We start from the raw sequence: 17,542 nt of genomic DNA on the forward strand, positions 1-17,542 counted from the left end.
GCGCAGGTCGGAGTCTAGCCGGCAGGTGGCGCGGTTGGTTCACAAAGAGCCGATTCCCGAGCTGGAAGGCCCCGCCACCTCTCGGCAGTCGCACTCCCGCTGGGACCCAGACTCCAGAGGAAAACCCGGCCCTGCCCTGGGAGGAACCAGAGGAGAGGCGGCCTGGGAGGAAGAAAGGGAGGCTTTTCACTGAGAATCAGAGTCCCCTTCACACCTCCGGGGAGGATGCTTTCAGTTGTATTGGGGTTTGGTCCCCGGGTAACTGCCCGAGCTTCTGTCACCGGTAGACGCTCAGGTGGCTGCGCTCATGACCTAAGCCTCCGGGGACAGACCACGGCCCAGAGGTGCCAGCACGCCCGGAGGGTTCGACAGCGATACCCGTGGAGCCGAGACGGGGGCAGCGGGGCGCGTTCTGTGCTTCTGGGCGCTCACCACCCTCTCCTGGGGCTGGGAGAAGTGTCCGGATCAGCGCAGAGAAGCTGTCGAGCGCCCAGCAACCGCAGCAGTTCCGGGCCCCTTCCGAGTCTCCTTTGCGTTATCGCACAGCTGCAAGTCCTAGCACTCACATGCCCTTTGCTCTGGTCCACTGCGTCCCGAAATTGCTAAATCGGGTTCCAGGGACTTCCCCCAGAAAACGCACATTGGTTCCCTGTAGCCAGGACCGTGTCCGGCTATCTGGCTGCGAGGAGAGACCAGTCCGGGTTCCCGGTGAGACGCTCGGTGTGAACGCTGGGACCCGGCCAGGGAGGATTTCCCTGATGCTAGAAGTCATCGGGTTAAGCCTCTGAGGCAGTGACTGGAGCCCTGCTAGGGGCTGGATTGGGGATGACTTGGTCCCCACTCTCTAGGTTGCCGGGAAAGTAGGGAAGAAACGAGTAATCCAGGTACGAAACTCCCCCCAAAAAGCATTTCAGACGCAGGAGCGCCATAAAAAGACACAAAACAGGGCAAGGAAACAGAGGGTAGCGGAGGCGGCCTGCAGGAGGAAGTGTGCAGCCCCAGAGGTGCAGGCGGGACGCGGAGCCGCTGGTCCTCGGAAAGGAGCAGCAGCAAAAGGGCAGGTCAACTTTATACTTATTTTATTTCAGTAAGGGCCTTTTTCGACATCTCAGACCGTCCGTTGAGGGGAAAGAAGGCTGCCAATCTCTTCTCGGGTTCCCACAGTCAATTGAGTCTTTTGAATCTCCCTCCACCGTCTAGGGGCTCGACCCTGGTGTCTGAGCTTCAGGCTGCTACGCTCCCGCGGGGGCGGGAACCCAGCGGAGCTGGCCGGTTCCAACCCCGGGAGACCGTACGCCCCGCGGAGCCCGGAGGGGGCGGGGCCTCGGGGCGGGCTTGAGCTTAGGGGCGAGGCCGGGCCATCCAGTCTGCACCACCATTGGTCTCCGGCCTTGGACTGGCGTGCGCACGTCACGGGTAGGGCCCGCCCTCTTGGCAATGTCTTCAGCCTGCTGCACTCCTAACTTAAGCATTTATTCCACTGGGATAGAAGCGGCAGGAGCAGCGTTGGCACCGGCGAACCATGGCTGGGATTTTCTATTTCGTTCTCTTTTCGTTTCTCTTTGGGATTTGCGACGCTGTCACCGGTTCCAGGGTATACCCGGCGAATGAAGGTAAGAACGAAGCAGCCTGTCTGGATCGGGGACAGACTGGGGACGATCCGCGGGTAAATGGTCTTCGGTAGCGTAGGGCCGGTTGGTGTGGAGGGAGCCTAGAGTGAGCGGTGCGTCCCGACCCTGGAGAAGGGTTTCAGGTCGAAGAGATTCGCGAAAGGGTGATGGAAAAACGCCAAGTAGCCTGCCCCGAGGCCGTGACCCGTGCAGGCGGCGGGGCTGTCCAAGTTTGTAGTGAAAGGCCAAAGTTTATCAGCATCCTCTGGCAAGGAGGCTGGAGGCGCCCCGAGGGGATGCACTGGAGCCAAGGCAGGATTTGAAAAAACAACAAAAAATTATGCACCCCCGCCCCCATTACCATCCCTGGGCAAGGGGAAAACGCAAGCCCGGAATGCAGTGAGGGCTTAGTGCTCCCGGGTTCTTAAGAAAGCCTTCGGAGCTCTGGTTTCTGCAAAGTTTCCCAAGCCATGCGTTTCCCGGGACCCGGCAGCCGGGCCTTCGCAGGGCAGCGGTCGTGGCGCGGCTCGTCGGGCGCCTGTGACCTGATTTCTAGCAACAAGCATCAGACACCTTTCTTTTCGCCGAGCCCCACACCCTAGGGGTGCGATTGACCACCTCCAGAGCCCTGAGCTCCTCAGATTGCCCTCTCAACCCCGGGAACCCGCCAGCAAGTTGAACGTAGTTTTTGCTTTTCGGCCCAGAATAGTACATTTGGCTAGTTTAAAGGAAACATGAGCGACGGCACCCCATCTGTGTGCTGTTTTCTGCGCGTCTATTCCGACGTGCTGGGAGGATTGTACATGCCCATGTCTCTGAAGAGGTTAGGGTGGAGGATGGTTTAGTTTCTGACGGGCCCAGAGAAAGGGCAGCTGTTTGCGTGAGTGTGTATATGACCGTCTGTGTATGTGCGCGCACAAATGCGTGAAGGAAGAGAGTGCCCTCGTGAACGCGGACGCGGACGATTTGCCCGTGCGCGTGTGCCCCGAGTGCGTGTGCTTGTGTCCAAACGTACGCTCACGCTCCAACCTGCGTGCATCTAGCCTTGCTTTCGTCTTATCTACTCTTCCTCCTCCCACATTCATCCATCCAGCCATTCATCCATCTCTGTCTCCCCAGACTTCAGCCCATACATCCCTGCGCAAACTATCATTTTCCCTGTTCCGAAGGAGGGAGCCAAAAACCAACTTAGTTAGCCTCGCTTGGGCAGCCGGTACCCAGAGCTCTCCAGACGGAGGCTCCAAGAGAGAGTCAAACACCTGCCCACAGACACTGCTTGGAAGGAAAGGAGCGCTCTCTTGTCCTCTCCGATCTTCCCCTGCGTCCTACGCGCCTAGAGTTGCCACCCCAGCCGCCGTGGCCGCCTCGCCTCGGGCTCTAGGGTCATCCCCCTGAACGGAATTCTGGATCTCGGGTTTTCCTGGCTACTTTGCGCACTTGTTCGGACGTCCTCTAAGATTACCCTCACATCGCAGACGTAGAGACTGTTTTCTTTATTTTTACCTTTTACCCCCTGGCTTTTTCTGTTGGAAGCCAAACTTGGGAGCCTTACACAAAAAGGCGCTGGTGGAAACGTGGGCTGATGTTGAATGAAAGGGGAGGGGGTTTACACCCCTCTCCAACCCCTCCTTCTCTTAAAAATTAATTCATTTTGTTGCTTTTTATTCCCATCACGTTTCCTTTTCTCCCTTTTACCCTCCCTTTCTACTCCCTCCCTTTTTTTGTAAATTGGGTCTTATTGTTCCCTTTGTGTTCCTAATCCACCTTACATAAATCCAAATGGATGTAGCAGGCTTTTCTCTAGGGACAGAGAAGAGAGAGTGGGGGTGGGGGGGCTCAACCCCCGGCGGGAGCAACCCAGGGAAGGCTCTACATTTTAAAATAATTAACACACCCCAGGATTTCAGGCTCCTCAAGAAAACCAGGGAAAGTGATTTTAATGCCCTTAGTTTGTGAATTAAATGAGAGGGGAAATGGGTAGAATTCAGGAACCTGGGGGTGAAACCGAGTTGGGGTGCGCATGAGGAAGGATGGAGGCTTTCCATTCCCACCCCTCCCCCAGCCTGAAGAGCCTGTCTCACTGATCAAATTAATAACCCAGTGGTTCCTTTGAGGTGGGCCTTTCGACCCCCAGGCCTGCAGATAGCGGTGGGAAAGGGAATGTGGAGAGATTTCGAATTCTTTGCGTCTTTCAATGTCATCGGTACCTAGCCCTATTCCAGCCTAAACCGGGTATGGCAGCTCTGTATGCACCTCTCTCCCTTCCCCCTAAGCTTTGGGGCACACTCGTTAGGTGTTGTAGCACAGGCGTCCTATATCCATTAGGCAGCACTCCACACCTAAAATTCAAACCAGTGTTTTTCTCTGCAGTGGTAGGCTGGTCTCCGAGTGTCCTCCAAAAGACCCGGGGAAGGAGAATACTTGAGTGCATTTGCATTCGAATTCAACGTGTCTGGCATTGCCTCTTCCTGAAACTTTGATATTTAAAAAGCAGGGGATACCACCTCCAGAGCCTATTTGTTTGGGGGAGGGGTGTCAGGGGAGAGAGAGTTTTTTCCTTGACCCTTTGGATACTCTCTGATAGAATTCACTTATGGCTCTGTCACCATGATGAGGAGTTATATGGTCATCTGAAACCTGCAAAAACAAATACTTCTAGTAGATACCAGACAGAGATGAATGCAAATTTTGCTCCGGAGTGTTACTGCCCTACATTGATGTATTTGTTTTTTAAATTGTACTTGAAATTCGAATTGTACTATTCACCCTTTTTGGAAAATGAATCAACTGAGACCTGGGATGGAATTTTAAATGTTATGCAAGTTAAATAAATAAGAACCTGTAGATTTAAAGAGGGGAGAAGATCAAGTGAGTAATGATTATTTACATAAGTGAGACCAAGTTTAGGTTTTGATCATAGTTGGATATGCACACCCTGAGCACATATGGAAACGCTCAGGCAAATGGTTTTTGTATTATTGCCTTTTTGCAATTGGAAATTAATCTATTTTCCTTTTTTTTTTCTCTTTTGCAGTCACTTTATTGGATTCCAGATCCGTTCAGGGAGAACTTGGGTGGATAGCAAGCCCTCTGGAAGGAGGGGTAAGTTCTGAGTTGCTCTCTGATGGAAAGAGTAAAAAAGGAGTGATTAGCAAGTTTCTGAAAGTCCTAATGGCTTGATTCTTGGTGATTGTGGTGAGGGGGTCAGATTTCCGCTGTGGCCTATGAAGTGAATTAGGCTTTGTTGGAGAAATCCTATACTCCCTTGGATAGCACTGTCATGGAAGAACTAGAAACCAAAAGGGCAGAAAGGGGTTTCAAAAGTAGGAGATTGGTGGAGGAATAGACTTAGATGCCTTTTTAAAACTAAAATACCAACAAGAAATACAATCCGGGGACCAAATTAGAATTTATGCCTATTACTCTGATGGGCATGGAGTCCTGACAGGGTTAATTTTAGAGCAATTGTTCTGCTTCCAGATTAGAAAAAACAAATAAATAGAAATACCAGAGAGAAAACATTTCTAATTGCCCCATATAAGTGGCGGGAGGCTCCCAACCTCACTGTTACAACCTTAAATCAGTTGCTATTCTCTTTTACAGGCTGAGAAAAAGCCTTGCGAGCCTGAGCCAGGGGCATATTGCATGCAGAGAAGCCCGGAGCATGTAGACTGTTAGTGTTAAATGTGAAAAGTTTGAGTGCCTGGAATCTGAATCTTCAGGGGTGAGAGAGGCTAGGTTATAAAGTATGAAAGAGCATATATTCCTGTTCATTTTTTCTCAGATTTGTAGCAAGACCTCCATGGGAAGATTCACAGAATATTCCTGGGTCTATGGTCACATTCTCCCAACCCCCTTAATAGCAAGTCCAGATGACTCAGGTTTGGAAAGAAGTCAATAGGACCCATAGGTCTGATTTCTGCCACCTTAAAATGACTGTTGTATCCTTTAAAAATTAGGCAAATCATCCAACTTTCACCTGTTTGATGGTTTTTGCCTGAGTCCATTGATTAGAAACAATGGGAAAGAAAGATTAGGAATCTCTTCCAGGAGAAAATTGTAATGCCAGCACCCCTCATGGGGGCTCACACCCAGCAATTGAGTAAACAATAAATGATTGGGGCGGGGGATTCATAGGAACTATTATAGAAGATCTGTTTCAAAAATGAGACTGGGCAAAAAAAAAAAAAAAAATAGTCATAAAAATGAAGACTCAAAGCAGGGCCTGTAATCCATCTGCAATAAGATGAAGATTGCCTTGCCTTCCTGTTTTTTCTGCCTGAACTTGACTGCCTGCCCTTGGATTGGTCTTTGCTGAAAAATTCTAGTCTGTCCCCAAAACCATGATTTAAAGGGGAGGGAGAGTGATTGGCAGGCCTCTGGTGGTGTAGACAAGCTGTATTCACCACTGATTGCAGGCAATTGCCCTCATCCTTTGAATGTGAAGAAAGGTACAGCGTTATCTCGGTGAGAGTCAGACTCATTGTTAATCCTATACTCTGGAAAGGTCACTGATTCAGGCTGGGCTTTCCCAGGCTCTAGCCGGCATGTTACCCCATAGGTTAAAATGGATTAGTGCTTCTGGCAAAATTGAGGGTGGAAGTTGCCCTTACTTGTACTAATAAATTTAATGAGTCTTATTTTTCTTACTGCTTGCTCTTAGGTTTGAAGAGCTAATATATCTAGGATGATTTTGACCCTAATTTGTTTCACTAAATAGATTGTGAGTTACATAAAAACTAGGAGGGACACATTTGAGAGGACAGCCTATGGTCTATCCAATTTCCAGAAAGCTTTTATTGCAATTTACTATGCTACAAATGTCCTCCTTTTTCCTTTCTTCCCTTCCTTCTTCCCCCACCCGCTTTCTTTTGCTCTCTTTTCAGCTCCCCCAAAGAACTGCTGAAAGAGTACCTGGTTATGTTTAATAGAATCAAAACTTCTTTTAATTGTCATGAAGTCTTAATTTTAAAAAATACTAATGATACCTACTGTATAAAACAGACCTCTCTATAAGCTGATATAGGTAGCTTTTTGTTTTCATTAAATAATAGATGTATAACATTTAAGTCTTATTAAAAGTTAGAAATGAAATTCTACTAGTATACAAGAGAATTAGTCATTCCAAAAGACATAGCCATCATTGAGAAATTATGTCAAATTATGACACTTAAGAAAGCTCTAGATTTTATCACTGAAGGAGACTTTTTAGGTTTAGAGTAGAGGATGAACTGGGTATGTACCAACTAGGGATTGATTGTTAAAAGTTCCTTCTAGTTAGGGTAAAAAATACTGAGTCTTCAACTATTCTTCAACTACTCAAAAATACTGAGAAATGCAACCATATTTACTATCTTGCCAGGACCACTGAAACCAAAATGATAGGAATTTATTTTCCCCTTTAAATAGTAGTGATAGTGCCCCCCCCACACACACACACACACAAAAAAAATCAATTGACCTTTTTTTTAGGTAATAGAGAGCAAAGTCTAAAATCTCTACTTATAGTTAGAACATTTCACATCCTTGCTAGAAACTTAGGATAGTTGTCTGATAATGACATTTGGTTGTTGCTACTTGTGTTATTTTTAAAAGGAAATCTGATTTGATAATACCACTAAGTAAGATATGAGACAGAGTCAGAGACAAGTCATTGTCCATCAGAACAAGTATGCAGAACAGGAGAATAACGGAAAGTGATGGGTCCTGACGGCAAAGGAAACAAAAAAAAAAAAAAAGCAAAAACAAAAACCCCAAACTGATTTCTTAGCAGTGTTCACTTAAACGAGTATATTGAGGCGCTCATGCTAATTGTAAAATACAAAACTAAGGGAAGGCATGTCATTGTTCTGGTGAACTAATCAATGTGGTTAGACAATTAAGCTCAAGTTGGAAAGTTCACACTAGACCTGAATTATCCTCTATGTACTCTATGACAATACCTCTGTGTTCACTGAGAAATGGGTCCTTCCATTTTCCCTTTGTTCTGAGATGAGAAACATGCTGAGCAGGTCTTTTGGAAGATGCAGGATCTTCTTTTGGATTTACATGAATTTCCCAAAACAAGGAAATTACTGGTGATGTATTGCTTACCAGATAAAAAGCAGTTTTAATCACCACCCCCACTCCCAGTTCCAACTTTCATAATGGCAGCAAGATGAAAGGAATACAGAATTTTATGGATTATGGCCCTTTCCATAGCAACATTTCCATCCATTAATAGTTTTCCAATGCACAGATGGGAAACCTGTTAAAAGGTACATTATGGTTCTGTGCACTTCACTGGATTGAATGGAGCTTTAAGTGGAACTATTGCAGAATACAAATTTTTAAACTATCTTTTTTTCTTCTAATTACATTCATGTGTTAGGTACTTAAGCTGATTTATGCCAGATCTATATTAATGCATTGCTGTGGATGTTAATGAGGAACTGGAGACTTCCTACCAACTTAGTAGAAGTCAGAGTATAGGAGCCCAAACTGTCGTCTTGCTTTTAGAATTACTTTTTAAAGCTATGGTGAAAGTGAAATTGCCACTTTAGTTAGTCTGAACTCAGATTGTCCACCATTGAAGAATCCTTGTGTGAGGAAGCAGAAGGCAAAGGAAACACTGGAGTCCTCCTTTACGTTCCTTGGGCTTCTCATCATGAATGCCACTTACAGTTTTATTTTCAATATCTGCTGAAGATTTAGAAGCAAAACATGTCTTCACTCTAGTTTCCTTATGGGTCTCATTCAAAATAAGAACACGTGCAAACTTTTGAACTGAAAGCATGGTCTTGAAAAGTTTTTATGTTAGTGGAACACTGTATTTTTGAGAAATGCAACCGTATTTGCTGTCTTGCCAGGATCACCGAAACCAAAATGATGGGAATTTATTTTCCCCTTTAAATAGTAGTGATGATGTCCAAAAAAAATCAATTGACATTTTTTTTTTTTTTTTTAGGTATTAGAGAGCAAAGTTCTGACAGGAGCAACACTAATTAACTGATAATTGTCTCCCTTTGGCAAGCTTTACTCTTCCTGCCCTTAATTTGCCTGTCTCTGTTTCTGTGGTTGGAATAACATACTTACTAGTTTGGGTTGTTGTTTTCTTTTTTGTTTGTTTGTTTTTCTTTCTTTCTTTTTTTTTTTTTTTTAAGTTTATGAACAAATTTGAACTGTTACCACTTGAAATTGTAGCCATTGTAATAGAGGAATGTGAGTTTGTTAGACCACCACAAGGAGCTGCTGAGAACCCACAAGTAGTAAATCCATCATTGCTTCTGGATTTTAGGCAAAAATGCAAAACAATAATTAAAAAAAAAAAAAAGGATTGATCTCCCAAGAGATGCTTTATTTATGAGGACTGGAACTCAGTAGTTTTCTAAATTACTGAAACAAAAATGATCCATGTCCTATGGGAATAAAATAGAATTAGCAATTCCCTGTTTGAGGAGACTTTGTAACTCATGCATTCCCTCTGGGTCTTTGCAGTGGGAGGAAGTGAGTATCATGGATGAAAAGAATACACCCATCCGGACCTACCAGGTGTGCAACGTGATGGAGCCCAGCCAGAACAACTGGCTGCGAACTGACTGGATCACGCGAGAAGGGGCTCAGAGGGTGTACATCGAGATCAAGTTCACCCTGAGGGACTGCAACAGTCTCCCGGGCGTCATGGGGACTTGCAAGGAGACCTTTAATCTGTACTACTATGAGTCAGACAACGATAAGGAGCGTTTCATCAGGGAGAGCCAATTTGCCAAGATTGACACCATTGCTGCGGATGAGAGCTTCACCCAAGTGGACATAGGTGACAGAATCATGAAGCTGAACACCGAGATCCGGGATGTAGGACCACTGAGCAAAAAGGGGTTTTACCTGGCTTTTCAGGACGTGGGGGCCTGCATTGCTCTGGTGTCCGTCCGAGTGTTCTATAAGAAGTGTCCACTCACGGTTCGCAACCTGGCGCAGTTTCCAGACACCATCACAGGGGCTGATACCTCTTCCCTGGTGGAAGTTCGAGGCTCCTGTGTCAACAACTCAGAAGAGAAGGATGTGCCAAAAATGTACTGTGGGGCAGATGGTGAATGGCTGGTACCCATTGGCAACTGCCTGTGTAATGCTGGGCACGAAGAGCAAAATGGAGAATGCCAAGGTAAGAAGAGCCATATTGTACTTTTCATGAGGGCTTAGTGCACGTAATTAAATACGAGATGAGACTAAATGGAGTAAAGCCAGTAATTAGCAGCCCCTGTGGGATGTGGTGGGACAGAGGGATCTAATGAGTAAGTGCTATAGCTCCAGGTGGCAAGGCTAAGACATCTCTAATACTGACAAAATAAATGATGCTGCTGTCATCAGCCCAAGGCCAAGCACATTTGCTAACAGGCACTTAGATCTGAACTGGCTGGGTACACCCTCTGAAATGTAAATGAACAAGCTGAAGAAGGGGGCTTGATTGATCCTCACTCAAAGAGGTGGACACATTTTTGAGACATAGCTTTCCCATCTATAGAGTTGGTCAAATGACAAAGTTGGTGAATATCTTCCATCTTAAATACATGTGCATGAATGATTCGAGTGTGGAATTAGGATTGTGTTGTTTCAGTTCCCTGACATTCTGTAAAATCACCTTGTGTGAAGAAAGTCCATGTCTTTTTACTCTTTCTGCCTTGTGGGCGAGTGGAGAAGTGGCCCAATAAAGTGTAGTAACCGTGGTGTTTCCAGTTCATTCTGTTCTACTGAACACCCATTAGATAGAGTCTCTAAGTGAAATTAAATCTTGACCAAAGACCTCTTCATTTCTCTTAGGAGATTATAATAAAGTTAAGGATCTTATTTGATCAGAGACAAGAGTAAACTGTGATTCACTTTGGTAATTACGTTTTTGGAAAAATAATGTAGTTTTCATCATGTTGATTGCTGTTCACATATTACTAAGGTGATTTTTCTCACCTCAAGTTCAGTAGACATGATTCAATCTTGCCTATTTCCCTCTGTCAGAATACTGGGGATTTTGTAAAGTCTTTCACTTGGTGGCAGCTTTATATTCAAGTAAGGAATGAAAGTAATCCAAGTATCTGTGGATTGTTTATATTCTATGTGGATTAAGTCTAAAAAAAAAATTAATTATCTTAAGCTTTTGTCTTGCTTGGTGTTTATTTTCAGTGGTTATCACTAGTCTGATACTACCCTGGCCTAGGTGGTGATGGTTACTACTAAACAGCTGCACTGTGATTTAGTCCCACCTATAGAAAAGATCCCCCTAATCTTTTCTTCTGGTGATTGTGGAGCTGTAGATTGGATTGCCACATGGTTCATCTGATTTGGTGATTAAAGAGCCTGAAATAACTGACTGCCAAACAATTTGTCTGGCATTTCAACCATCTTAATGACAGGGTGGGATTAACAATGGGGCATTTCACTTGATTGACTGGGTGCCAGCCTTCACAACCTAAAGAAAATTGCATTTTTGATAATTCATCTTCATTATAAATGTAGACATTTCTCCTTTCATGGTTTATACTTTCCCAAAGTGCCATTAATGGTTAGTTGTAGAAGTAGCTAACAGTGACTGTCCTTTAATTTCATTGTAAATAAAACAGAATAAAGCCTGGCTATCTTCTAACTTCAGTGTAAAAGGAAACTTGAAAATTTGCAAGTTGGAATTTTGAGTTTTTTATAAAGATTGACTTCTTGCATTTTTATTTGCTTTTGACCTGGCAAAAGTGATGAGCTGTACAGAGTTGAAACTCTGAAGAATATTCTGGCATCAATATTAGAAAATATGTGAGCATATTGTTATTGGCAGCGAAATTCCAGTGGTCTAGCAGGAATGGGTCGATGACACCTCCATCATATTTTAGAGTAAAATATTCTACCTTCCCATTTTTTTTTTTTTTTTAAGACTGGGACTTGTCCATCTTTCCATGTCAAATTTTCTTATAGAAATGTATATATTTTAAAAAACCAACATTGTCTTCCATTTCCTGTTAAAAAAGCTCACCCTTCTAGCATTAGCTCATCTCCCTGTAACTAATGCCATTGATTTTCAATTGTCATAGAGCCCAGTGACTCATACATTGCCACATTGTGCAACTCCTTGACATTTTTACAACCCAAATTAGAAGGAAAAGAGAAAAAGATGGAGGGCGAAGTGGATGTAAAGGCAATTGAACATTTTAGTGGTTTGCTTTATGGAAATCATCTTGGGAATCCAGTTAATCATGTGATTCATGGAAGGGGAGGGGCTCCATGGTTCAGACCCAGTCCGTTTAAGAGTGAACTGTTTCTAACAAGCCCAGATATCTAATGCAAGGGGAAGTTCTGTTAAGCCAATTTTAAGAACCTTCAGAGATTTCATACATGCTACTGAGATTTTCGTTTTTTTTTTTTTTTCTCATAAAATTATTAGCTCTCTCAAAAAGACACATCTTACACAAAATCTTGCAGTTCATTTACTCATTTGTTTTTATTTCTACCAAGTGAAAGTGTGTGATGAATTTTGGGAAGAAGGAAAAACTTGAAAGACAAGGCTTTTTTAAATTCCAAAGCTTAGTGAGACTTTTAAAAGATGACCCAACACCGTAAAAATCCCAGGAGTAATAAAAATGGTTGGCACTTGACATGGTTACTGGTGTAGGAGGAGCATCTGAGCATAGTAGAAAGAATGTGGGGCCAAGGAAATGCATCTGAGTTGGGTTAGTTAGCTGGATGACCTTGGGCACATTTCTTAAGCTCCCTGAACCTTAGTTTGTTCAAAATGAGATGGGAAGATCTCTCTCTAACTCACAAACTAGCTATGAGGAGTCTGTGATTGAAGATTGATAACGTCATCTTGTAGTACATAAAACACTAAATAAGTGTGAACACAAACATTTCTTTTATCACCTGCCCTTCTCAAGGTCATAGATGTTGACTTTAAGGGTGTTGAGTTGAAATAATAAAAGTCACTCTCCAAAGTCAAGGCTAAAGATAGGAAGAATCCCTCTACCCTTTACCTAACAAATCAAAATGACCACTTTCCCATTTCATATTGAAAGTGATATTTAGAGAGTATTTCTCCCTCTCTCTGTGGCTATCCCTCCCTCTCTCTGCTCTGCAAGAAAAAGAACTTTCCTTTGAAAGAGTGACAAGTGATTTGGGGGAGGGACAAGAAAGGGAGTGTAAAGGCAGCTTAAGGAGGGATATAAAGGAGACCAGGCCAAGTCTTTAGAACTCTGGCAGCAGGTTCCTCCCCATTGTCTTCTCAATGGGTCCACTGTGGCAGGACAAATAGAAGAACAGGTGAAAGGTCACCTACTTCCTCATCCATCTTCCTTGGGGTCTGGGAGGTCAGAGTGAAGATTGATTAAGATCTAAAATGTTTGACAAAGGATCCTTGGGTGAAAATGGCCAGGGCGGGTGGGGGGCCTGGGGTGTGCTGTTGTTGGAATCTAACCCTGGTCATCCACTGGAGTCATCAAGGGACCTGGGGACAGAACTACACTTCCTCTTGCAGTTCCTATGCCCAGCAGTACATGCTAATGTGAAGAAGGATGCAGAGGTGTCAAGAGCGGCAGGGAGATACAGGGCCTGGCCCCGCAGCAGCTGCAAGTTCATTGTGCTCTTGAAGAGCATTTTCTGAAATGATTTGGTTTGGTTTCAGAGGGCAACAAAGAGTTTTAGCCACTTGTCTGTCCTCTCAAGGAGATTGTGTGACTGCACTTAGCACTTGCATAGTGATTGGGTGCAGAGGAAACTTAACTGTGCTGGTCCAGTTACCAGGGCCCATCACTCTGTCAAAGCAAAGAAACCAAATCCAACTCCAGTGTCTTCCTCCCATTTGCCCCCAGTTAGGAAATGTGCCAGATGTTTAGGGGGTCACTTTCAATACCTTAGAAACAGTAAGCAGAAGGAAAAGAGGAAAAGATTCTTCAGTAACTTATCTCTTGCTTAATTAAAATACCAAAAAATTAAATGAGAGGCCCCTATTTACTCTTTGGAAATATCAATAAGCAATGTTTTCAGTGGGTGGGTGTACACAAAAATAATGCTAGTACAAAGAAGGCATGCTTATACAGTCATTTTTAAGGCCGAAGAATCATACTTGTGACAAAATTAAGTTACACAAGAATCGAAACTTGCTAAAATATACAATTTTACAGGGCTAGGAGTGTAGCTCAATGGTAGAATGTTTGCCTAGCAGGTGCAAGACCCTGGGTTTAATCCCCAGCAACATAAAATGCCTATATAATTTTACTATAATTGAGGCATTACCTTGAACCTGTATTATCTATTACATGTACGATGTGTTCATATCGGCAAAAGGTGTCTTATTAAAAGTGCTTTGAAGAATGAACAAGATTGAAATGATTTGATTACTTTAAAATAAAAATAGTTTAAATATATGCTCTGAAAAGAGAGAGTTGTAGCTGTGTCCAATAATAATAATAATAATAATTACTTGGTTTTTTCTAACATACTATAGAAGAACCACAGGGAAAAAAACAACAGAAAGGAGGCATTTAAAACATAATTCAGAGAGACGCTGTTTCATATCCCTTCCACTTTTGAAATTTTTCTTTTACCTTTGAATCCTGTCTTTAAGAATCAATTGCCCAAATCACAGGGCTGCTTTTATCTCTGGCTTTGAAGCATGACTGTGATCACTGGAAAACGTCATTCTTTATCTATGAGAAGAGCAGGGCTTAATTATTGTCCTTCTTCTATTATCCTTTTTTATTTTTTCCTTCTTTGTGTGACCAGATTTCTTTTGTGAGTGAGAATCATGAGATGGTCTCTATTTGGGGTTCTCTAAAGCATCACGTAAGAATCATCTCAGGGATTTTTGCAATATGGCATTTAAGATTTGATGACTTATTTTAGTCTAACTGAGCTTCCTTGTGCCTTTCAAAACTGAATTGAGACATAATCATTCATTTAACACTTGAGCGTTTAGGAAAAATACTGTTTAAATGGTTTTTCAGTTGCCACAGCAGAGCAGAGGTGGCCCTGATATAAGTCTGACCACTTATTATTTTGTGGGGGGGGCATTTATTTGATGAATTTGATATTACAGAAGTATTGTATGCATGTCAGAAGACTTTTTCAGTGCAGAGTTTTATAAAGTAGAAAGCGAAGCTTCCATTTCCTACACAAACTCTCATTCCAACTTTGTAAGTTACCATTCTTCACTATTAGGCAGATAACTCAAGTACACTGTTGTACATATACTTTAAAAAATAACAGGGTCATTATTTTAATTGTTGTCTTGTTTTTATGATGCTTGACTATTATCATGAAAATCATTCCATATTAGAGAATATAGCTTTTTTTAATGCTTAATTGATGATGATCAGTAGTCTGTTAAGGATGTACCTTATTTTATTTGACTTTTCCCTTATTGGTAGATTATGTAGGTTTTCTTAGTGTTTTCTGTTTGTTTTTCAGTTTTGTTTTTTGGGGAAAGTGGGGTTTTTTGGGGGTGTGTGATGCTGAGGCTTAACCCCAGGGTCTCATGCATACTAGACAACCATTGAACTATACCCCCAATCCTGGTAATATTTTTATAGAAACAGTTTAATTTGAACATTTTTTTTAAAAAAACATTAAGTGATAATCTTGCTTTTTAAGTTTTCTGATTTCATCTTTGAGCAAATGAATTTAGTAAAATTTCCTCATGAAAATATGAGTGAATAAGTGCAGTTGGGTCTATCAAAACTGGTAACATGAGTAACAATTATGTAACATATGGAGTCTTTCTAAATGTTTATTGAATGAATGAATAAATAAATAAATACATGCATAAGGAATTCTGACCTATTTCATGTTAAACATTTATTTGGTGGTGTTATGCTTTATAAAGTCAACATGATATACCCAAATCTTTGAATGTGACTGATATATTAACAAGGTCCTATTTTATGATTCCTCCTTCAATTGGATCTTAACTATTTTCATCGTGTTTGTGAATCATCTCTTTGCCTGAACATTCCTCTGTAGCACATCAAGTGAACACATAGTATAAATGGCTAAGGACTTCTTTTAGAGTTTGAGATATGGGTTGAATTTCTAGTTGAACCCAATGTGTGACTGTAGCCACTAAATTAACTTCCTTAACCTCAGGTCCACATTTGCAAATTGGTGATACTGAATCATATGCTATTATGACTGACACATACATAGGCACATGCCTAAAGGAGTTCGCACAGTGATAGAGTCACTAACCACACACTAGGTGGAAATTGCTACTCTGATTTTTTGATTGTTAATTAAAAATATGGTAATACTGTGAGCTATTTGATGAGTTTCTCTTCTACAATGAAAGCCTTTGGGTTAGATTTCAGAATAGAGGCTTTTTGTTGATTCTAGGGACTATGGTATGGCCATTTATACAGGGAAGAGTAATGGAATGGGTGGTTTGAAAATGACTGGTCTTGTCCGCATTTATCAAACTTCCCATTCCCCAAGTCATAGTACCAGGCCTATCTGGGTTCCTCTGTGAAAACCCCTTTCATGTGGCTTCCAAGGTCAAAACTTTCATATTAATAACAAGATGCTCTTTGACTCTTCTCTCATTCTCCAATGAGTATACAGTGGAGTTTTCCAGGGGCTACCTGACATGTGATACTTCACTTATAATATAGAAGCAAATCTAAGAATCTACTTGTCCTCTATTTAGCCAGATGTTAAAGGGATATGTTGGGGGTGGGGGTGGGGGCGAAGAAAAGAAAAATAATTAAGATAATGCTACTCTTCTCATTGATTTTCTTTCACTTTGGAATAGTTGTATTTTTTATTAAAATATGTTATATGTGTTATTGTGAATGGATTCATATTATTTTTCAATGAATGAAACTTTTTTTTTAAATTTGTTTGAAAGTTTTTAGTTTTGTTTTTGTTTTGTTTGGAGGAGCAGGTATCAGGGACTAAACCCAGGGGCACTCAACCACTGAGCCATATTCTCACATCCTCAGCCCTTTCTATTTTTATTTTGAGACAGGTTTTCACTCAGTTGCTTAGGGCCGTACTAAGTTGTTGAGGCTGGTTTTGAACTTTCAATCCTCCTACCTCAGCTTCCTAAGCCACTGGGATTATGGGGGAGTGCCATAGCACCCAGCTTTGTTTGGAATTCTAAAGGCAAATATGGATAGCTGTAACACACACAAATTGAACCACTGTGGCTTCTCTAATGACTTTTTTTTTTTTTTTTTTTTTTTTTTGTACAATGGATTGAATCCAAACACAAAGTATCACTGAGCTACATCCCCAAGCCTTTTTAAATTTTAAGACCTGGTCTCACTGAATTGATGAGACTGGCCTGAACTTGTGGTCCTCCTGCCTTGGACTCCTGATTTGTTGGGATTGCGGGTGTGCACCACTGCACCCAGCTCAATCTTGAATAATTTTTAAGTATGGAAATGGGATTCCTAGACCCAAGAGTTTGAGACCACTGCAGGAGTCCAGGAGCCTTCTGGTTTCCTGGGCAGACAACACAGAACACACTCAGTCTTTCTGCAGGTCAAGGAGATGCTTTAATATTTGTACTGAAATAAGGAAGCTCTGAAAACTTTTTCATAATCCAGGAGACTTAGGCAGTTTTGAAGAATGGCATTTTATTTATTCAGCCCTTGTAATATTTCTATAAAATTAGACAGCAATTTATAGCTCTTAGCTTTTTAAAAACTGCCTCTCTGTGACCAATAACACGGCTCAGTGCTCTCTGTAGGTTTTATTGTGCTTGTGAAAAGGAATGAGTAAAGAAGGCCTCAGCTGTCCCCTGGACCAGAGAGACTGTATCTTTTTCACTTAGAGCATAAAACCTCCTTCACTGTATCCCCTTACAGCTAGTACCTTCTAGCTGTTCTGAGGGGCAGAGCAGGTGAGGTCACTTGGTCCCATGATCTAGAGGATAATTAATAGTCCCATGACTAAATGGACATTCTATGAATATTCAGGGTCCGTTT

The 17,542-nt window shown here is 42.4% G+C and overlaps 1 protein-coding gene across 1 annotated transcript in view; it reads left to right on the forward strand.

Moving 5' to 3' along the window:
- Nucleotides 1-1,497: 1,497 nt before the first annotated feature.
- Epha4 (EPH receptor A4) overlaps nt 1,498-17,542 on the forward strand; it is a 131,363-nt gene continuing 115,318 nt past the window's right edge. Inside the window, exons 1-3 of the mRNA XM_076866630.2 lie at nt 1,498-1,613; nt 4,645-4,712; nt 9,087-9,750. Coding sequence (XP_076722745.1) covers nt 1,523-1,613; nt 4,645-4,712; nt 9,087-9,750 — 823 coding nt within the window. The 5' untranslated portion in view covers nt 1,498-1,522. The remainder of the gene's footprint in view (nt 1,614-4,644; nt 4,713-9,086; nt 9,751-17,542) is intronic.

Source organism: Callospermophilus lateralis, chromosome 9, assembly GCF_048772815.1.
Source record: "Callospermophilus lateralis isolate mCalLat2 chromosome 9, mCalLat2.hap1, whole genome shotgun sequence".
Taxonomy (NCBI): Eukaryota; Metazoa; Chordata; class Mammalia; order Rodentia; family Sciuridae; genus Callospermophilus; species Callospermophilus lateralis.